Source organism: Mytilus edulis, chromosome 2, assembly GCF_963676685.1.
Source record: "Mytilus edulis chromosome 2, xbMytEdul2.2, whole genome shotgun sequence".
Classification (NCBI taxonomy): domain Eukaryota; kingdom Metazoa; phylum Mollusca; class Bivalvia; order Mytilida; family Mytilidae; genus Mytilus; species Mytilus edulis.
Genome location: NC_092345.1, coordinates 3,003,818 through 3,028,574, shown reverse-complemented (window position 1 = coordinate 3,028,574; position 24,757 = coordinate 3,003,818). Strand labels below are relative to the sequence as shown.

General features: G+C 33.7%; 1 protein-coding gene across 2 annotated transcripts; it reads left to right on the top strand.

The window, feature by feature from the left end:
- The first annotated feature begins 13,343 nt into the window (after positions 1 to 13,343).
- Positions 13,344 to 24,222, top strand: LOC139511249 (putative leucine-rich repeat-containing protein DDB_G0290503). 2 transcript variants are annotated; one of them, XM_071297847.1, is made up of 2 exons: positions 13,344 to 18,262; positions 21,040 to 24,222. In XM_071297847.1, exons 1-2 carry the CDS (start codon positions 14,093 to 14,095, stop codon positions 22,393 to 22,395), a joined length of 5,526 nt encoding a protein of 1,841 aa, XP_071153948.1. In that variant the 5' UTR covers positions 13,344 to 14,092; the 3' UTR covers positions 22,396 to 24,222. The 2 variants fall into 2 exon arrangements, with proteins under 2 accessions (XP_071153948.1, XP_071153950.1); XM_071297849.1 differs by having other exon boundaries at positions 13,344 to 18,488.
- Positions 24,223 to 24,757: the final 535 nt, after the last annotated feature.

Sequence of the window (24,757 nt, the reverse complement as noted above, 5' to 3'; positions counted from 1 at the left end):
TTTTTGCAGAAACCATAATAGATATAGAGAAAATGTGAATATGAAAACTGTTCATCAAGATAAGATCTAAAAGATTCACACTGCTGTAATTGTCAAATGATACCTTATAAGAGTTATTGCTCTTGAAAGATGTTTTTTTTTAGCTAAAATCCATCACAGAGTTGAAGTTATCAGCAGACAAAGATAACGCTGTACATGTACAAGATCAGGCAACTTAGTCCAAATTGTCAACTGACTCTTTGTTAGAAATAATACCCCTGCATGACCTTTATCACCCTTGTAATTGTATTTATCAGAAACTTAAATTGATAATGAGCAACAATTCACCACAAAATATTCACCAAAAAAAGATCTTCAAATAAGACATCATGGTTAAAATTGCCAAGTGACTTCTTAAAGGAGTTAAGTGTCCTTGAAAGATGATTATTAGTCCCCTACAAATGAATTAGAGTCAACGAGATCTTACGGTTTTCACTTTGTCAGTCCATCCGTCAGTCCTTCAAATCAGCTTTCCACCTTTTTCTTTGTGCTTAAAGTATTGACTTTTTGATATTTGGTGTATTATTTTATCATGACAGTTACAGATACAGATCACATTTTTGTTTTGGTCTGTGATTTTGGACAGAGTTGTGTCCCTTTGACTCAGAAAATTCACGCAAACAATTAGTTTTTGGCACATTTTTTATTCTTGCTTGAAGATATTGATTTAATAATTGGTACATAGTTATATCATGACAAGTAACAGATCAAATTCAAATTTTGTTCTAGTCTAATGATTTTGTGCAGAGTTAGGGTCCTTGGACTTTGAAAATTCACTAATATAATCAGCTTTCAACACTTTTTTCGTTATGCTTTTTATGCCCCAGCTGATACGGCGGGGGCATTAAGTTTTACCCTTGTCCGTCCGCCCCAAAGTTGGTTCCGTTCTCTAACTTTAGTTTGCCTCGACCAAATGTTATGAAACTTATACACAATGCTTTATATTACCACTAAACACAGATACAGCAGGGGCATTAAATTTTACCCTTGTCCATCTGTCCGAACATCTGTCCTTCCCAAATTTGGTTCCGTTCTCTAACTTTAGTTTGCCTCGACCAAATGTTATGAAACTTATGCACAATGCTTATTATTACTGAATACAGATCAGGTTTGAATTTTGGTGGCATAATTTTTACTGTTCTAAAGTTATGCCCCTTTACAAATGGAAAAATTGCTAAATTTTTCGTTTCTGTTCTCTAACTTAAGTTTGCCTCAACCAAATGTTATGAAACTTATACACAATGCTTATTACTACAATATACAGATCAAGTTTGAATTTTGTATATTTTTTTATTAATTGGAGTTATCTTCCTTTGTCCATGATTATAGTTGAATCAACTACAATCATTGCTTTTTGAAATCTTCTTTGAAAATAGGAGTTATCTTTCTTTGTCCAGATTGGTAGTTGAATCAACTAAAACACATGCTTTATACGATGCAATATTCAATTTTACTACCAACTGATAAATTAAAGCAATCTTTACCATTTAGTGCTTTCGAGCACTTTTATTACCATTCTAGGGTTATGCCCCATTACAAATGGAAAAACAAAAACTGAATTTCTTCGTTTCTGTTCTCAAGTTTGTCTCAAGTAAATTTAATGAGATGTATTTATAATGCTTATTGCCACTAAACTCCGTTTAAGTTCAAATCAGTTTTGCAGCTTCACTTTTATAGTTCTTGAGTTATGTCCCTTTATAATGTTATATGCTAGCGGGGGCATCATCTGTGTCCCTATGGACACATTTCCTATTTATATTTTCTGTTTTTTTCATATTTTGTGGAAACTTTGGTAGAGAGGACCAACAGACTCTATAGGAGCTATTTTACTCATTTTTTTCATTTTTGCCAAAAACTATACAGTATTGTGGTCAGCGGGAAACTTTAAATGCATTTTAAAAAAAAACATAGGAAAGGAATACGTTTTAAGTCAGCGATTCGGGCTAGAAGGAACCTCAAAGCTCAATTTAGGTTAGACTTAACTTAAAGTCAGTTTTGTGGTTACATTGGCTTCTTTTGTAAGTAAATGAATATGGTAACCAGCATTGACAAAACGCTTCAAATGAAGAGTTGACCTATGTAAATGTTCCAAGGTCACATGTTAGAAAAATTGAGACATAGGCACTAAATTTGCTGTCAATTTTTATATTTTATGCTATTTTTCCAATGGCTAGAGGAGATTAAAGTCCGGATATTTTATAGTTGTGAGAAAAAATTTGTGACTAGATCTTGTTTTAACATCTCAGTAAGGACTTTTTTCTCGTGATCAGATAAACCTTGGTTAATATCATATAATGTCCTTGGTCAAAAGTGAAGGTGTCTTCGTAAGGTAATGGGGAAACGGTCATTAGATTTGTATTATTGTTGAAACATGTTCTTGACATCCTAATAGATAATCTATCAACTCTTCCACTGGTTAGAAATTCAAGATGACTGTCAGAATTGGTATCATATGTTTATGGTTAGGCAACAACCATTTTCTTATCGGGGGGCTGGGATTTTTATTGTGTTCATAATTTTTTTTTCCGAACCTTCCTCCGATCATGGAAGTATTATAATATAATACTTCCATGCTCCGATAAAAAAAAAAAATCTTATGAGAAGGAAAGCAAATTATTTTTCCCTATAATGTGGAACAGAAATACATTTTTTTTCTCAAAACCATAAAATTTACATAAAATTCATTTTAATTTTTTAATTGATGTAAAATGTAAAGTGCATGGCTCTGTCTATATATATATCCTGGCATTGGCTGTTGTCTCTGGGTTTTTTTTTTAGCCCACTTTCTACATTATGATATTCTCTGAGTCCGTCATACAGGTACCACAGTCCTTGAATTTTAATACTGCAATTGAAGTGGCCACCATTGCCGTATGTAATGGCAAAGAGTGAGTAGCTCCAAGTTATAAACATCCACTGTTTTCAACTATGATAATTGAAATTCCATTGAAAAAGAGGTATAAAGAATGATACAGAATGATACAAAGGAAAATACTACCGGTATACAAGTCTGTATCATACACAATCAGGGCTTCTTTAAAAGACTGTTTATGATACCATATCTATCCCTGTTATAAAATGACCATTTCATGTTTAAAATGATTTGATTTGATTTGATTTGATTTGATTGTTTATAATAGTTGCAGTTTTAAGTATGTCTTAATGTAGTAGCATATATGCAGGAGATTTGGAATGCTTTTAAATATTTCAGGATCAAACACTATTACAGGAAAATACAAAAAGTAATAAGGTATAAATAAAAATCTTAGCGTAATCTGTAGACTGGACAGATGTTTATAATCTGCTGTTTCACTGTCTCAACTGTTGTTATTTTCACTATTCCGAGTCAAATTCAGCAGTGCAAAAAAAATGTTCAAGCAGGTGACAGCATAATTTTTTTTCCAGCTACAGTGCAAAACATAATTTTTTTTTCTGTCAGCTAGGCCATCAAAATATTTTTTTCAAAAAAATGCCTTATATTGAAGATGTCTTTCACAATACGCGTGTTCTCGTGTCTCAAATAAATCATGATGTGCTGACAAATATGATCAAGCAGGAGAAGCCGTTGAGTAAATAAGACCCAGAATTTGAGAAAAAAAAGTATCAACTATGAAGGGAGAACGGATCTTGGAGTGAATAAACAAATATGAAATGACATCGACTGAAATTATATAAAAAATTCGAGTAAAGACACTAAGGTAACTATCTGTTATAATTTTCAAATACAGAACACCAACGTCCACTATACGTTACGCTAACACCAATCAATCAATATGTTGTATTCATCAATACCAAAAGTAAGGATAATGCTACGCGACATAAATCCATCGGCAGAGTTGTTTTGCGGACCATACATCCTGACTTCTCTAATAGTTGATATACAACAGGACTTTTTAATGTTACACAACCCCTGAACTCAATTACAGAGGCCAGGAGAAAGGACCTTAAACCATAAAAGAAAATAAGTCGTCAGATGTATATATTAATTCCCAGATAATAAATTCTATTAAAAATATGAAATGAGAGATATATAATATGCATTACATGTCTCTGGTGAAGTGTCGTATACACAACCATATCGCATGCTTTGGTGAGAACTATGAAGATGGTTATAGTATTGGTAAGAAAAATGTAATTCCGGGCGATTATTCCCTTCAAGGAATTTTCCAAAATATTGGAATATATATTTACTTGAAATTAAGTTGAGGCAGCTTTTCCGTATATCGTCAAGCTATCGGTATTTTAATGGGGACTTACTATATGCCCCACTTATTACGGACCTGTTTCTGTCTTGTTATGAGTTACGAATTATGACTAAAATCAGCAAATACCAATCGAAACAACACCTGATACAAAAATTTATTAATACTTTTAGATATTTGGATGGTATATTGGCTCTCAATAACTAGAGGCTCTAAAGAGCCTGTGTCGCTCAACTTGGTCTATGTGAATATTAAAGGAATCAGATGGATTCATGACAAAATTGAGTTTTGGTGATGGTGATGTGTTTGTACATCTTACTTTACTGAACATTCTTGCTGCTTACAATTATCTCTATCTATAATGAACTTGGCCCAGTAGTTTCAGTTGAAAATGTTAGTAAAAATTTACAAATTTTATGAAAATTGTTAAAAATTGACTATAAAGGACAATACCTCCTTAGGGGGTCAATTGACCATTTTGGTCATGTTGACTTATCTTTAGGTCTTACTTTGCTGTACATTATTGCTGTTTACAGTTTATCTCTATCTATAATAATATTCAAGATAATAACAAAAAACGGCAAAATTTCCTTAAAATTACCAATTCAGGGACAGCAACCCAACAACCGGTTGTCCAATCCATCTGAAAATTTCAGGGCAGATAGATCTTGACCTGATAAACAATTTAATCCCATCAGATTTGCTCTAAATGCTTTGGTTTTTGAGTTATAAGCCAAAAACTGCATTTTACCCCCTATGTTCTATTTTTAGCCATGGCGGCCATCTTGGTCGGTTGGCTGGGTCACGCCACACATTTTTTAAACTAAATACCCCAATGATGATTGTGGCCAAGTATGGTTAAATTTGGCCCAGTAGTTTCAGAGGAGAAGATTTTTGTAAAAGATTACTAAGATTTACGAAAAATGGTTAAAAATTGACTATAAAGGGCAATAACTCCTAAAGTGGTCAACTGACCATTTTGGTCATGTTGACTTATTTGTAAATCTTACTTTGCTGAACATTATTGCTGCATACAGTTTATCTCTATCTATAATAATATTCAAGATAATAACCAAAAACAGCAAAATTTCCTTAAAATTACCAATTCAGGGGCAGCAACCTAACAACGGGTTGTCCGATTCATCTGAAAATTTCAGGGCAGATAGATCTAGACCTGATAAACAATTTTACCCCATGTCAGATTTGCTCTAAATGCTTTGGTTTTTGAGTTATAAGCCAAAAACTTCATTTTACCCCTATGTTCTATTTTTAGCCATGGCGGTCATCTTGGTCGGTTGGCTGGGTCACGCCACATATTTTTTAAACTAGATACCCCAATAATGATTGTGGCCAAGTTTGGTTAAATTTGGCCCAGTAGTTTCAGAGAAGATTTTTGTAAAAGTTAACGACGACGGACGACGGACGCCAAGTGATGAGAAAAGCTCACTTGGCCCTTCGGGCCAGGTGAGCTAAAAACGACATCATATCAGTATGTACACTAAAGAGATTTATTCTGTTGAACTGACTTTAAAAAAAAGCTAATACTAACAATGAACAGTCTGATATCGTAATCATTACTGGGAAGCTTAATACCAAAATTTATGATAAAAGTGATGATTTTATTATTCTCCTCTCTTTTTATTACGAAATGTGTGTCCTCTTCAATTTCATACTTATAGATTATTGCATAATTCTTCTTTGAAGCAAGTAGTGTACATGTTGTTGCATACTAATATACTTTTAACCAAGGATGTGTATACTAGTACAATTCCTTGATTTAACTAAAAGTAAATAAAATTCCCACATTTGAAAGTTTATAGCCGTCAACATTTGCATAGGTAATCGCCGATCTACCGACAAGACCCTCAACTAGGATGAAACTATTTGATGTACCTATAAATACTGATTATAGGTGTTGTACACAAACTAATGATAAAAGTGAAATATTTGTCTAAATGTAAACATAAATTGAAATTCACAGTATAGAGCATCATAAATAAATAACGAACAATAGACAATTTTCATCGTTACACTAAAGCAATAATTGTACAAGTGGCTGTAGTTTTTTGTTACCATGGTAACGGAATTTTACTAGTATCATAAACATTCTGTGCTCAATTATGGAGGATATATTTACACATCATTTTGTACTCGGATGCGGATTATATTTTTCAAGGCTCTTCGATGGGTAAGGATTTCGAGTTTTATATTTGGGATAGTATATTGTTTTATGTAGATAAACCTAATTTTAATGATGTAATGCTGTTGAGATTTTTGAATCAGCATGATCCATTCCTTTGATGTGTGAAGTTTATCAAGTTGATGATAGCGTGTACATTATCTTCACATTTTAATATAACTTGGCACATTAGATTGAGGTAATGGACACGTTGTACGTCCTTGTCTATCCTATACTGTTTACTGATGAAATGTTCTTATTGTTTTCAATGATTTTACTTGGCCTTTTCTACATCGATGAAAAATGTAAGGTTGAATAAAAGGAAACTTAGGTTGAGCATCAAATAGGCAGCAATCCAATGACTATTTCTGGCGTTTTCAATTGATCGTGATCACAGGCACTTGTTTCTATCCATTGGAAGACCCACTATCAACGTACATTGACTCGTAAATGTACGTTGATAGTGGGTCTTCCAATGGATAGAAACAAGTGCCTGTGATCCATTGGAAGACCCACTATCAACGTACATTGACTCGTAAATGTACGTTGATAGTGGGTCTTCCAATGGATAGAAACAAGTGCCTGTGATCGTGATCATGCAATCTTGATATGGGCACCAGTCATATAACTGAATTGTCCATTGTTACCAAAAAGTTTCATACTATATGGAACCAAAAACTAAAACATGGATTTTAGATGTTGTCACTGATCCTTAAAACCTTTCGATGTTTGTGTATATAACGTAGAAATACGAATATATAATAGAGTGGCATATTTATTTTAATATGTTTCAATTTCTAATCACGGTTTGTCACTTCATATTATTTCAACAATACGTTTTGCACAACAGTTTAATGTCTGAGTTTATTATTTTGGCTGCACTATTTACAGAGACTATTTATCGTCTATAAGACTTGTAAATGACTACGGAAAATATGAAGGATTAATTAGTGAAATCACTTTATTTATGTTTTAGAAGGGTCAGTACAACCACGGAATTGTATATTTAAAATTTAAATATACAATTCCTTGGTCCAACTTTAAAATTTCTATTTCCCAGCTGTTTGTTCTGATCGAGGTTTCTTGATTAGTGGGAAAGATGTATCTTTTTTATGCAGAATTTTTAGTTCTGTTAAGAACACCATTTAATCCAAGTAAAACCTGTCGTAAATTGCATTTTTTCATCCCATTCGTGTATTTTCATATTTACATCCCCCTTTTTCCCGCCTGAATGGCAAAGTAATGGTTACCATATGGCTGGTTTTGAAATTGATTTACCAGTTATGACAGTGATTAGCTGTATGTTAATCAGCTGACCCAGGATGATGTGTTGACTGTTTATCTTCGGTAATCATTAATCAAGCAGACAAATGTAAACATTATGTTCGGATTATGCAATTAATATAAACAAAGTTGATGATGCTAAATTCATTCTTAAGTGTGTCATAATTAATACGAAGAGCCTGGAGAGAGATAGGAATGGTATTTACACAGCTAGACATTCCATATACCATCAATACACGTTTCATTTTACATCCAACTAAATTTGTTTGTGTACTTAGATTCAATCCATAAGTTGGAAATACTATTGAATCTTAGAAGTTACGCAAAATTCTTACACAACTCTTCAATCAGGATTTTGTACCAGGTCTCCATAGGCATATTCCTTAGAACACCCTTAAATTGCAGTGGCGGATCCAGAAATTTTCATAAGTGGGGCCCACTGACTGACCTAAGAGGGGGGCCGCTTCAGTCACGCTTCAGTGATTCCCTATATAAGCAACCAATTTTTTTCCCAAAAATCCGCCTCTGTATTGTATTGACTGTTCCTATATATCTAAATAGATATTTTTTTTCAAAAAGATTAACAATTATGTGTCATTACTTTTCAGATCTCTCAAATTAGACAACATTTGCTTAGTTATTTACTAATGAAAATGTCTCTGTCCTAAAGTATTGAAGGAATTATATTTTGTTTTATGTTCGACAAAACGTGGGTTAACACTCTCAATGACGATGATTATTGTAATAAGTTTAAGATTCTGGTCCTGCTTAGGGTAAATTGTGCATGGTTTATATACGACGAAGAAACATATGTAGGTTTATAACTATATGAACATTTAATAATTCATTTAAATGTTTTGTTTTTTCTCACAAAATCATAGTGTATTGGTTGTGTGTATAAATGTCATCCTGCCCCTCAATGACCCTTTGTTGGAACAATAAAAATGCTAATTCTTATTCTATGTGGCATGCTACCAAATAGTATTAAAATCTCTTTAATGTTTTGCGTTATTGAAAAAAAAACTTAATGAGATATCTTCTTTTTATTTCAGACTACAGAAAGAATGTTTGAGGGTCACCTGTACTTTTACTTTGAACTAAGTATGTATGATAAAAACATGTATACATGTATTCATAGGCCACTGACAAGGAAAAGGGTCCCTTCATTTAACCTTCGGGTTAAGTCGGTGAAAAAGTATAGATGCCATGTATTTGCCGTTAATTCAATTAATTATTTTGAAATTCAGACATTGTTTCTGCATCCCCCTTTTCCCCAACTAAAGCCCTTCTAAACACAAATTCTACCCCCTATGCGAACGTTTATTTTCCGTTTTTTTAGTGAGAAATCAAGGTCATCATAATGATAAAAATGTTATTCAATATAATATATGAAAATAACCAACATATCGCTTACTGCTGTTTGAAGTTAAAACCCTTCTTTTTGTATGTACGAAACTAGTTTTCCCGAAATTGTTGACATTTTCTACGCAATCAATGTACCAGTTACTTTGGTCTTTAGATCACAGCTTAAATTAACATATATTTTCCATTTTAATTAAGTATTAATAAGATTTAGTTCTGGTTCGTGGCTGTACATTCCAATGACACATTTAGCCTTAATTTAGTAGCCGGACGTTCGTATTATAAAATGATTGAACAAAATGAGACAAGACCTCGTCGAGTGAATAATCTAATCTTCTTTTCAAACTAAATACATTTTTGATCACATTTATCTGCTGAAAAGTAAATAAACCTGTTTACTTATATTATCTAGTGGTGCATATTAACAATACACAAGTAAACAAGTTTATCTGTGTCCGTGTATCCAACTTTGTGTGAGGCTATAAGATTTAATCTGGTGTCAAATTCAAATGACATTTTGAATGTTACACATATCTGAAGGGTAAATAATACAGCCAATAATATAGCCTTTGGATGGACTTAAATTAGAAAAAATGTCCTTGCAAATGTAAATCTCCCACCGTTTACAAAAGTTGTATTACTTTTGTCAAATAAACGTTAGTATTAGATTCCTTAATATTTTCGTACGTTTGCAACATATTACAGTTGTTATCTACTCGTTTGATATGTTTTGATTGGGGACTTTCCGTTTATAATGTTTCTCGGAGTTCGGTATTTTTGTTATTTTACTTTTTGTCAGGAAAAATTGTCTCTGTCTATCCATCCTTAGTGACGGCTGCATATATATAGAGAGAAATGTTATGACGGTTTTCTTTTTTGAATTAGAATTTATTTTCATCATTTGAGTTGTGTGAAGATTACTTAAATGATTCCTTTCACAATGATATCATTTGTACATAGCGTTTAAGTTTGCAATTTTATTGATTTATTTTTTTAGAGAGCTTTAACATATAAAAATCAGCAAGCATGAATACAAATATGTGGTTGCACAGGGGGAAATGTCATTCCCAATTACAGCAATCTATCTTCTTTATAAAATTACTAAAACTAGCATCTGCTAAATCTGCCATTTGTTACAGTCCTACATGCTATTTTTCTGCGAAACATATAAATCAAGTACTTGAATATACAGAATAACGAATTTAAGGGAAAAACTTTAAAGTGACTTATTCCGTGAAAGATCTAAATGACCATCATAGATATAACCCCGAAATCATCCACTTTAAATATTTCATTTGATATAGTTCGATCAAAATATCTTTACTGTACCCGTTTTCTGTTATCGAAAATTTGTTTTCATTTAATTAAGTGAATGTTATCAGTCTTGTAAACCTTCCTTGCTACCATCATCGTTTCTTATCGCCTTTTAATGTAAATCATGTTAACAATCAGATTCTCGTCATCCCCTGGGATCTCCATAGATATTAACGATGTTAAAACCATTATCTTGGCGGACGTCGTAGAAGAACACAAGTGTTGAGTTGATCAGGACGTGAGCGTAACACCTTCTTATAGTGTGTGTCTGCAGATGTATATTCTTCTCATATCGGAGGGACGTCAGGCCCGACTGAGATATGAGAGGGCAAATTTTATTCACACAGAAGTATAAATACCTAAATATTTTAATTGTTCTTTTGTTTTAAAAAGAGCAATAAAAGGGAATGGTGTCATAATCTTTCCAAATGCAGTTACACTTTCAGAATGTATTTTAGTTACGGATTATGAATGAAATCTTTATTTGGTCTGTTTTCTGTCAACAAATTGATACCTCATCAATGCTTTTATGTGGCATTATGAATCACCTATCTTTTCTTTTTTACTGGTTTAATAGGCAAAACCTGAAATATTTTGCTGATAAATGATAACACTTCTGAACTTTTGCTGATAAATGATAACACTTCTGAACTTTTTGCTGATAAATGATAACACTTCTATGTAATGTAATGGGGACTTACGTCACTTCGGTGTTGGGTGATTCGTGCATAACAGGGGATGCTTACCCGGTATCGTTCCTATTACAGTTCAAGTGATCCCCTCAGAGGTGATCCCCTCCGTTTCTGTTTGCTACCTTGATTTAAATGTTCTTGACCAATTTGTCATATTTGAACATCGGTATACTTTTGTTGTCTCGCTTTATTTACCTATTATGAAGCATTCCTATGTAACTGCGCTTCTTGTGATTTGACCTCATAAGTTGATGAAATATCAGAGAATGGTGTAAAATCTAATTCATTGTTTGTAAACTTGACCATTCTTTCTAAATATTTTTCTACAGTGCATCAGTCCATGGAAGTACTATATAAATATAATATAATCCTTCCATGGTCAGTCCTCGGAAGTTTCAATGCTGCTTTACAAATAAGACCAAGGGACAATAAATACTAACACTCGCTGTGTAGGTCAACCATTCATCTTTTTTTCATTTCAAGCCCCCATAAAAAGACTCGGGGGAGAGCGCATCAGCCTGGTATTGGGAGTCAATAGTTCAATGCATTTTTTTACGCAATATAAAATACCCAAAGTTCACGTTTATTGACATTGGATGTAGACTGTCTCGCTATTTCTCTTCATCCAAGATGATGTGTCACATATTGACTTCTACAGTAAAACCCTGTGATATATCGTTGTCTTTTGTTATCCGATTATACAGTAAGTATATATATATACCTATAAATCGATGAATTAACAGGTGTTGCATTGCATTGGGTTTCCTTGGTAAAATCGATTTAAATGTAGATTTTTTTTTCATTGAGTAATATATAATGTATAGATGTAGTAAGTTGACAGAGAAGTAACAGATCCATATCAAGCTCATTAAGCACAACAGCTTTTGTCATGTAATGGACGATCGTTAATTGTACCATTATAGTTGCTTATAGCTCAATTAGAACATGCTTTGCCTGTGAAACGTTCGAAATGGCAAACGACTCGGACAGTCAGTATGAAGCAATGAAACAAACAATCCTGTATGACACACCTGAATAATATTGACTTCGGATTAGTTAAATTGTTTTGTTTAATAAGAGAGTTGTTCAATGCTTATTTCATCTATGAAAAGCTCCAGTAAGAATCAATAGAAGGCACAACCGAAATACGAAACTTGACGGAATACTATTGATTCGGATAACTTGAATTATTTTGTTTATAAGAGAGATCTTCAATGCTTATTTCATCAATGAGAACGTGAAGGATGAACCGAAATAGGGAACTTGAGTCATCTTGACTGAATACTGTTGACTTCGGATAACTTGAATTATATTGTTTATAAGAGAGATATTCAATGTTATTTCATCGATGAAAACTATAAGAATGAATCCGTAGAAGGCACAACCGAAATACGAAACTTCACTGAATACTATTGATTCGGATAACTTAAATTATTTTGTTTCACATGAGATTAAGCCAATACTTACTTTGTCAAGGAAAAACTAGGGATGAATCAGTAGAAGGCCTAATCTAAATACGAAATTTGAATACTGACATGAATTAATTTTTTATGCATATCCGATTCTTCGCACGTGTTATGCATGTGAGGTGCACCTATAGATAACAAAAGAACTAGAATAGAAGTGACAAGTACTGATATACTTTTTCATTAACATTATCATATTATATGAGTCATAAATATAAGTTATGCGAAACATTAACATTTCGATAGGGTAACAGGGCGACACTGGCATACAACTATTCTGTTTGATAACGGATATAAATATTTTCAAATCACTAAAATAAAAAAATAAAAATACAATTTAAACTTCAAGAAAATATGCAACTGATTTAAGCTACAAGTTCGTGAGGATTAACACAAGGAAAGCATATACAGAGAGAAAATGGAAACTTTAATATGTATCTTCTATATTTCGAATTTCGATACCAACAAGTGCCCATAATTATCTAATTTCGTGTCCTTGCAACTGCAAGTACTTTAGGGAGCTACCATTTGACTTTTATGGGGGGGCTAGGATGAAATTTGAAAAAAATAGGCAGGACAGGAGTTTTGAGTAAAAAAAAAGGCAGGATGAGACACTTTGCAAAAAAAAAAGGCAGGATGACAACTTAGGTAAAAAAAAGTCAGGATAAACTAATAAAAAAAAAAGGCAGGACCGAATAGAGTGAAAAATAAAAAGGCAGGACAGAGATTACAACTAAAAAAAAATGCAGGACAAATTTTTTCATCCTAGCCCCCCCATAAAAATCAAATGGTAGCTCCCTTACGGACTATTAACTGATACCGCCTCCTCCCAACTGCAATTATGGATAGTCGATCAATCAACTGCGACTTCTCTTCAATTTCGGACACCCTGTGGTCAAATCAACATGTGGCAGTTCACATTTGTTGCTGAAAAATACTGACCGTTTTTGTGAAGAGGAAATATAATATAGACAATCATATTTATTAGATGAATTGGACTATGCGGCCACCAGACGTAAGAATTGACTGTTAATTGGATACCGCTAATGTTATTATAGTGACAAAAGACATTAAATGAAATTACGGTTAGGTCAGTGAGGTGACAAATTGACCAATGTAAACAAATTACTGTAATTGTATACCAAACGTTAATATTTCTATACAGAATGTTTATGTGTTAATTACACGGGAGATTTAAAGTCCAAAAATACTCGACATGCGACACGCCCAATGATCCGTAGAAGATTACGCCACATGACTGCAGTACACCTTTATGATTGGTCATTTATTGATTTAGGAATTTCACCGTGAGCTAAATTTGTCGTCTATACAGTTGTGTGGGATTTACCTGTGTGTTTTTGTTTACCTGTAAAAAGTAAAAATGGCGACACATCAAAAGTAACCTTCAGATTTATGAATTATGCTCAAAATATGGATTATGTATGAATGTGAAAAATAATGGAATAATTTTTAATGGATTTTAATTTATGAAAGGTATAGTAAACAATACACCTGTTCGACATCACCGCTAACATCAGGTAGCCGTTATCATCTATGGAAGGCTCTGGATCGCTTCCTGACGGGGCCTTTGAAAGATTTGTTACCTCAGCCCTCGCAGCTATAATAACTATCGTGTTCTCCTGGCGACTTCTTGCAGAAGGTCAGGAATTAACTGATGGAGATACTCGTCTAAGATTCCCCAGAGCTATAGAAGGGGTACGATCACCCAATACGGACGATACAGAAAAACAAGAAACTGCCGAAATACCCATTGATGAAAATATAAGTTCAGTAGAAAACAGCGAATTGACCTGTTCTCAAAAATATGCTTCTCTAGACAGTGAACCAAAGAAAGATGACGATTCAACTCCCACATGGGGAGACTATAGCTGGGAGGAGGATATGTATGATACAGTCCACACCCGACGGAATGTTAAAGATTTTACATTAAAAAGAACTTCAGACTCCTCGTCGTCTGACGAAATGGATCCCGATATTCAGTTAAGTCCGATACCCGCATCCCACGAAATGTTAGAAAAACTGTATATGAATCAAGAATACCAAAGTATAGTCGACGACGGACAAACCGATAGTAGTAGTAGTTCCGACGAAGATGAAATGATTGAAGGTATTTACGAGCCTCCTAATATAGAAGATGATATGTTTTATGCAGGTGGTGGTTTAGAACCTATTATGGAGGAGGATTCGGACGATTTTAGTGACGACGAAAACGATGAAATTGTTGTAAATGTAGAGGTTCCTACCGACAATGAGCCTGAAGGAACAAGACAAGATCTTGTCAAACATCAAAGTGATAAAAATTTAACTTGTACTAGTGACATATTATGTCAAGCTGATTTAACAGACGATCATCAAACTTTATTAGATAGTTACATAGATGAATGTTTCGATCAGTGTGACGAGGAAAACGTCGACGGATATGATTCGGATAAAAGTTCCGATAGTACTGACAGTTTGCCACCATCGCCGATAATTCGAACTCGTGCCATTGATGAGGAATATGCTAATTTATCCGACGAATCTTGTAGTAGTGGGTCTGTTATCACCGTTGTAAGCGTAAAATCTTATTCGAGCGACACCCCTGAAATTCAGGTGGTCGAGGAATCAAACAAGCCGACGTCTTTCATTTATACCGACAACGAATCGAGTATATCCGACAATCTAAATGGAAAAGATATCATCGCTTTTATTCACGGAAGTGATGAAAACCCAACAAATAATTACGATCTTAACAAAACGCCGGAAAATGACGTATTGGAAAAGGAAATTGCAAGTTCGAAAACACCAACAAATTTGAATTACGAGGATTTTATAAAAGACATAAAAGCTGTGAGCGAAACTAACAATGAAAACGGTCACGAGACACATTCGGATGAGGGAAATAATGAAACAGACGCAATCATTTCAGAACAAATACCAAATCATGTTGTTGAAGAATTAATTTGTCAAACCACATTTGCAAATCAAAAAACAGAATTGCACATTTCTGATAACAGTCAGTTTGATGAAATACCAGACAAACAATTCGAAGATAGATTCGATGATGACGTCGGACCTCGTGAATACAATCCATACGAAGATGATTTCGCCGAATTTGACTACTGTGATTCTGATGACGATTCATTTTATCTTGTTGTTGGTGAATCAAACAATTTGCCTGATTTCGCGACATTCAACAAAGCAGATAACGGTAATTTGCGTAATTTCGATACTTTTGAAAATCTTGACTCAATTGGATTAGCTTCTCCTTCACTCCAAAGTCCGTGTGAATCTGGCTTATCAGATGACGGAAGATTCATATTTACACGTACAGAAGAAATAGGCACCGAATTCAGAACGCGAGTATTCGTGAAAGAAAGAGAACCTGGGCCGATTACTAGTAACATTACGTCACATGATGTGGAGGCGAATATTAAAGAAGTGCAAGTTGTAGATTCTGAAGTTGAAAATAAAAACTCATATAACGAAAGCAAATTACGAAATCACGAAGACTTTACTGACGGAGATCCTATAATTTCAGATTTAGAGAATATTGAACTCTTCATAGACGAGAATAATTTTAAGGAAAATTGCAGCTTAGAGAAAAATGAACAGAAACTTATTGATTCTAAAGAGGATTTACAAACAAATGAAACTTTACCTTCTGATCCAAGTTCTGACATTAATAATTCACCGTCTCATTTACTGAATGAAGCCTGTGGAATCGATTTATCAATAAATTTGGGTCTCAAATTAAATAATGTTTCATTACAGAACGAGGAAATAGATATAAACGGAAATAGTAGAACGGAAAATGAACAAAACTTTACCAAGGCCATCAAAAGCGAAATCTCTGAGCTAATGGCTGTAAGTCAGAATGCAGAAACGAACACTACACCAGAACAAAACGTCATAGTAAATGATTTAGCAATTAATAAATTAGAAAATGACAAATTGCAAGAAAAAGAGGAATTTGAAAAATCTTTAGAGCCTTGTATAGACATTTTATCCAGAGCACACGATTCAGGAATAGATTTAGACTCAGAACAAAGTAAATCTAATAGCACAGAAGAATGTAACAAAAGTCCTCAACAAAATAGCAAACTTCAAATTTTTGACCTTTTACATTCAGTTAAAGGTCAAATTGATAGATCATCGGCTGCTAAACCGTCATTTTTCAAAGGAGGAACCAAAGCTAGAATTCAACAACAACAAAAGCAACGTAGCAAATCGTATGTGTCTGTTTTACAGCAACCAATGTCTCCGGAAGATACTCGAAGCGTAGCGGTTGTGCTTCCGGAAAAAGCGTTAAAATTGCCGAGGTCAAGACAGCAAATTATAGCTTCAAGACAGAAATTTCTAAGTGAACAGAATCTGTTTTCCGATAAAATGCAAGAACAATTTCAGCAACATAAAACTTCATTTAAGGAAGTTGCACAACGGAAACCGCGATACGTAAGAAGGGGAAATAGCCTGCCAAGGTCTTCAAGAACCCATAAAAGCTACGACAAACTAGACTTTAACTCATTAAATTCTTCTGGGAGTTCTGTAGAAAAACCGGATATTTGTGCGTTACATGAAAATTGCATGTTCACTCCCCAAAAACATCAAGAAATTATGGATCGAACACTCTCTATTGATAATTTAGAAACAAGTTCAATGCGCTATGGATCTGTTACTTCTCTCGTTGAAACTGATATTGATTCGGGTGAAACAACTGAATATCAAATTTTTACTGATTTTGAAAATGATTTTGAATTTCAGTTCCCGTTGCAGAGAACAGCAAGCATGAGTGAGATAGGATCATTATCAAAGGCAAAGACCAAGAAAGAAATTAAAAGTCGTTTTAGTGATCGTAATGTTCCGAAATCAAAAAGTTTATGTACTTTAGAAACTAATATTGACGATGATAACGACGAAGCCCCGCGACCGGGAACACTTGGACGCGTTCCGTCAGTACACGAATTACGAGTTACAAAATCTTTGCAAAAGCTTAATATCCCCGATTGGTACAAAAAATCAAGCGTCTCAAGAAGCGGAAGTACATGGAGTTTGTATAGTTCGCCGCGCAAAGATTCGATTTCGTCATCATCATATGCATACCCGCCCAGTATTACCTCGTCACCCTGCCCGTCAGTAAGCTTTGGTTCAAATTCTGTCGTAATCAGAACTCGCGTTACGCCTTCAAGCGCTAGATTATTTCGAGCGCCAAAATTACAAACCACTCCAGAAAAATCGCCAACACCGATAAGTGTTCAACTGCCAAGTGATAAACTGAGACAAAAAGACAAGGCTAAGGAACTCATGCCAATACCGATTGTGCCTTTTTCAAAACTGCGTCTTATGTTTGAGGAAAGTTCACGAAAAAGATTGCCTACAGCGCTAGCAAGTTCGCCAACTAGCCCGTCGTCCCCAACATCCACTACTGCAAAAAGTATCGAGTCTCCGACAACTCCTATATCTCCGACAACTCCTTTATCTCCTATATCTGTCACTCCGATTACTTCGCAAATAAAACCTACAACAGCGCCGGAATTATCAGCTTCGAAACCAAGTATTCCCGCGAAACCAATACTGAAGAAGACGACAGAAAATAAAAATGTCGGACGTGTCGAACCCGAACTACGCCAAACAGCACCAGTAAGTGTTCAGCCGATGTCGACGTCACCTCGCAGTGGACGACGCGTGCAGACAACTTTCAATGGAACTGTCGGACAAGCAGAGGTACGTAAACCGAAAGAAACGACTTTTGAAGGGGACAAACCAGTCCAAGTCGTAAGACCGGAAGTACAGGATCAAAAAGTAACCCCTCAAATATCAAATACTGCAGAAAATCAAACTGAGCATAATTCAAAATCTGGCAGGTATAGTAGTCTGTCGAAGAGCCTAAAATCAGCATTTCGACGACCTCAGAAACCCTCAACTGTAGACTCTGGTGGAAGCAAAGTCGGTAAGACCTTTAAAATCTAATATTAAAATTAGCCCACGACTACCATCATAACATGTCTGTATGGTGTAATATTGGTAATACTAACACTGTGGATAACATAGCATGCCAACATATTTTCAACATATATAGGTTCAGTCTCGCAATGGTAAAACATATTTAGACATCAACAATTTTGTCAAATAGGACGTATCGAGGGCAAAATCGCCAACATTGTTAAAAAAGAAGCTGAAGATAAGGGTATTTTTCCTACGACAATGCAGCTAAATGTACATACAATATGTTAACTTATTTTTTTAACTTTGATTCTTGCTATTTCTCTCATCTTATTGCTGTCAGACTAAAATCGGATAACTCTTGAACTTTTTTCATTCTATTCCATGTGTTCGTAACTTTATTTTTTCAAGGACTAGTCTAAAGTAAAACATTATACAAAAAATATACTTTAAATGGATTCAAGTCCTGGGATCTGTGCCAGGGTAATTTATTACGTTAGATTTGATAATCATTAAGGGACAAATCTAAAATAACAGTTTTCTGTTTAAAGAGAGGAAAATTGATACTTCTTTACACGGAGGCCATTCGAAAATATTTTTTTTTATAGATTATAAAGTCATAGATACTGATGATTTTCCAGTTGACTAATGTCGTTTAAAGTTTAAGTTTGATGCGTCACAAAAATCCCGTTTTAAAGAGCAGGATAAAAAAGTTAGATTTTGTACAATAAATTATACACAATCCTCAACAATGGGCCATGTTACTATACATCTATAAAGAATTAAAGATAAATGTTCTAAAGTTACAGAAATAACTATAAATGAACTTTAAATGGGATAAATATGTTTAATGTGTTTGTACTTAGAAGACTAATGTGCCAATGTAAACTGTATGAAGAAAGGACGAAATCAATGATATAAAGACATCGACACGTACTTTTATTAAAACGATTTTGCCAAACCTATACCTAAGGCCAGTTTATATTAAAGTCATTGCATGCTAGTTTTATATCTGAAACATCTCAATTAATATATATAAGTTACGTCTGAAAAGTATCACCACTTATTCAAAATATCACATTTAAGTTTTTAAGAGACGTCACCATGGCACTTTTCATAAATGTTCAAGTTAAATTTTTATAAGGAGTGTTAAACTGCATGGATTGAATGTTGGTTGCTATACGTCCAGTGGCAAATATTTTATAATGTTGTGAACAATAACTGCATGGATTGAATGTTGGTTGCTATACGTCCAGTGGCAAATATTTTATAATGTTGTGGACAATAACTGCATGGATTGAATGTTGGTTGCTATACATCCAGTGGCAAATATTTCATAATGTGGACAATAACTGCATGGATTGAATGTTGGTTGCTATACATCCAGTGGCAAATATTTCATAATGTGGACAATAACTGCATGGATTGAATGTTGGTTGCTATACATCCAGTGGCAAATATTTCATAATGTGGACAATAACTGCATGGATTGAATGTTGGTTGCTATACGTCCAGTGGCAAATATTACATAAGGTTGTGGACAATAACTGCATGGATTGAATGTTGGTTGCTATACGTCCAGTGGCAAATATTTCATAATGTTGTGGACAATAACTGCATGGATTGAATGTTGGTTGCTATACGTCCAGTGGCAAATAGTTTATAATGTTGTGGACAATAACTGCATGGATGCATACTAACATGTTAAGAATTGTTTAGTATGTCGCTCCTATTCTACCCTTTGTCTTGAATTCGTTTATACGACTTGAATATGTTTCACTATATGTTCCCACAACCGAATTCACATTAAAATAGACTCGTCAACTATGTCAAAACAAGAACTTCAATTTTTTTAAAACAACCGAATGGAGCCCGAAAGGCGTCTGTTTGGCTACGTGGGTTGTATACATATAAGCCGATTCTAAAATAATGCATCGTAATGACGGGCATGCTCCTCTCATCGAAAAAAAAACACCCAATAAAATAACTCGAAGGATTCCTGCCAGATCATGATTGCTACCAAACATGACTGTCATCCAAATTTATCCCAGTAGCAGTCGATTCTTTGATCATCCTAAGAAATTTATGAAATATTTGCCACTGGGCGTTCGGCAAACTACAACTTCTTCTCCAAGTTAATCAGTCACATCTTGAAAATTTTGATTGGAAAATCGAAGTCGATTAGTGTTATATTCTTACTATTGGTCGAAGAATAATTTATTTGGTATTTTAAAAAGTAGGATAATCGAAGGAAAAACTCAAGTTAATCAGAGAAACTAAACAATTTAGACAACTCTCCCAAACGATAGATATTTCACATGCACGTTTGACGACTACAATCTAGCCGAAATAGATGCTAGTTAGCTAGTAATACACAGGTATTTCTCCCTGCTATCATTTAACTTTATTATAAGATACACATGTAAATAGTCAAAAAATTATCAGAGTAGAGTGCATGCATGTAATAATACATCCTACTGAACCATGCAGTTGAAGAGCAGATGTTAAGAATTATAAATGTTTACCTAAATTTTAATACATTTTTTTATTTTTTTCAGAAACCACAGTATAACAGGAGTTTTGATGATGCTGTAAGTGAAATAGTGAAAGAATGTCCCATTTACACCGTTAGTTCTCAACATTCCGATATGGTAGAAAACCTGCTTACAGTGGACACGCCCAATACACAATGTCATAAAACATTTACTGGAATACACAATGAAGGAGAAAGTTTACATAAGAAATGTAAATCATTAGAGGATGTTATAGATGGATTATTAGCCATAGAGAAGAGGTCTTGCTCCTCCGACGATATATTATCTAGACGGAAAAGTGTCCCGTATTCACGAGAACTGGACTGTGATTTAGAAATATACAAGAAACATAATACATTTAGTTCAAACTCTCATCACGAAATCAAACATTTGGTTATTAATAATGATAATTTTAACACTGACGGACAAACAGTATTTTGTGAAAACTGCCGGGAAGCTACTTATCTTCAAAATGCTATAGACTATTTCATAACTTGTCATTTTTGTTTAACATACTACTGTAGTCATGTTTGTCGAGCGGAGGATTGGCATAGTCACAAGATTTCATGTATATACGGAAGAATATCAGATTTGTGTAAGCGAGTGATTAAATTTTGTAACAAAAATCCAGATATGCAGTTTCGCCTCTCTCAAATAGCGCGGATAGGATTCTCGGAAAATGGAAAAGGTTGTGTAAAATTGACGTTCCGTGAAAGTTGGTCTGGTGAAAGTTTTTGTAATTTTGGACATCCATTCTTACAAGAACAACCGACTTATGTCGCTCAGAAATGTTTTAAAGACGACGAACATGTTAGTCAGTCTTTCGCAGAATTGAATACAGCCGTGGAAAACTATAATCCTAATCTAAAGTATATCTTACTGATTTCAGTTTCCAATCCGACACAAAGTTCGTTTAATAAAAGTGGAAATTATTCCTCCATTCAAAGATGTGCCAAATTGAGACTTTGTGGACCAACTAATTTTCATCTTAAGTCGGGAACGGATATGCATTCTGTTTTAATCTTACATTTTGTAACGGAAGTCAATGCATTTTCATCTGCTAGTCAAATGGCTGATCGACACGCACGTGAGACATGCTTCATTAACATTCAAAGAATATTGCGCGAGAGAGGGGTCATTTTGCGACATTGCTTTCCGAAAATTTATAGAAAACTGATTGATTTTATCGCAAACGGTAAACGGTTTTCTCCTATAACATTTTATCCTTATGATACAAAGAAGAAAAAACATTATTTATGTATTATAATACCGGAATCGGATCCTGAAATAGAGTTGGTTCCGGATCAATATTTATGCGGTGAAAATGGTATGATGGAAACGTTATACGAAGATTTTATTTATAATAGAAATGATACTTAGAAAGTTATATCCATTCAACTGTTTACCTCCTTGTTGAGTATACTTATTATAGTGCCAATATAAGTTTTGTAAAAGGTGCAATTTTTCCACCATATTGTATGTTTAATTTCATTTGTCTTCTCATGAAATATTGGGACGAAATGTTAACTTTTTTCAAACATATTTTTCTACATTGACACAAATATATATAGATTCCAAAATATAAAAATATTTCCAATGAGATAAATGGCAACTGTTTGATTACATTTTTAATATGAACAAAATCTTGAAAAATTAAATACTTCTTTTTTAATCCAGATTATTTTAATATTAATAAATTCCTAAAAGGGAGATGGAGAATCCACAGCTAGTTAGAGTAACTACCCCCACCCCCTTTTTTCCCTGAAGAAAAATGTCAGAGAGGATTTGTGACGTCCCCTGCGACCAATCATTATTGGTTTAAAAAAATATAGCATTATTAGCATCATAATCTGTTATATTTTATTTGGATTATCATCTCATAATTTTAATTCATCTTTGAAAAGAGTCCAATTTTCTTCTCCGCTATTTTGTGCTGCAGTGTCGTCCATTTTACCAAGGAATTGTATATTTTTTTTAAATATACAATTCCTTGATTTTACAGCTTTTCTTGTTGTCTTCCCTTTAAGTGCAATCAAAATGCCACCTTTAAAAAGCATTAGGATTTTATGAAATTTACATTGAACTTTTGTCTGTTCGTGTACATTGTACTATATTTTATAAAAACGTGAGAAAGAAACTGTTTTTTTTTTAAATGTTGAAACTCTGTTGCTCATTATTTTGTTTATATACACTTGGTAACGTTGGTTATACAATGTTTCTCCTTTACTTGACCATTATTTTGATAAATGGAGACCATTTATTACATTTATTGAATAATAGATACAGACATGTTCCTTCTATACTTTATTCATTACAAACATACCATATGCTTTTGATATTGCTTTTAAACTTTGGCAACGACGTACCACGTATATCTAAGATAAACTATTGTGTTCAATAAGAATGTCTGGTTTTACTTTATGAATACAGTTTCAAGAACCAGTAATGGCTTTCTTCAAGATTTTAAGATTTATTGATGCAATTTTATTGCTTATTTTCCCAAATATTGTTCGTAACAGGGATTTTATAACAAAGCTTCAAATTAAGATTTTTTATTGCTAAGAAAAACCACACGAAGGAGTATTTAATAGACTTTATATATAGTTTTATTTAGTATGCTGTTCTAACAGCAAGAGTTGCTAGTTTGTGATTACCAGTGTGGGGCCTTATCATAAGTGAAATGTACATTATTATAAATGCAAGGGACAGGATATATAAATATAAATAAGTAAAACTGGAGGGGGGAACTAGTTAATCAAAATCAATTATTCACTTATTCTGTATAATTATTTCTGGCACAAATATAAAAAAAATATTTTGCTTCTTTTTGATTAAATCTGATTAATATATATTGAATCTGATAAAACAAAATCAGATGATTACTACACACGTGTTCAGTTTTTAAATTTCAGGTAAACATTGTTAATTTGTGTTTGTACTTTTTTGCATATTGTGCTTGTGTTGTTTAAACTCTCTCTCAAAGAGACACCTACGTTAGTATTAATTACCCCTTAAATATGCAAGGTCAGCATTTTGCTCAGTTGTGAAAGAAATAGGCTAAATGGTATATTTGTATCATGTATGTATATATTTCAAGTAAACAATATTTATTTTCTGTAATGAATACATTTTATATGTTCCATTGTTTAAAGAGAAATATCGTAAAATTGATCATATTCTGAATAAATTGTTACATACATACAAAAACTGTTGTTTGCATTAACAACCTTTGAATTAACATACATACAAAAACTGTTGTTTGCATTAACAACCTTTGAATTAACATCAGTGAGCGACAACCCAAGTGGAAAGAACAAAAAATCATCTTAATTCTCTTAGAGCAAAACATAATCTGCCTCAAAAGAAAGTTTATAGATATAAGTCAAGAAGATGGGGTATGAGTGCCAATGAGACAACTCTCCATCCAAATAAATATTTGTAAAAGTTACATCCATTATACTAGTAGGTCTTTTACACGGAACCTTGTCTCACACCGAAAAGCAAGCTATAAAGGGCCCCAAAAATGACTAGTGTAAAGCCATTCAAACGGGAAAACCAACGGTTTAATCTATGTAAAAAACACTTATGAACCTTATCAACAAACGACAACTACTGAACATCAGATGTATGTCTGGAGTATAAATAAGTTGTTAATGCGTCTTTGTGAATAGAACTTTAAACCCTGCCTAGTATATCTTTACACGATCTGGTGAAGAAGAAAACTAAGTATTCTATTCCAAGA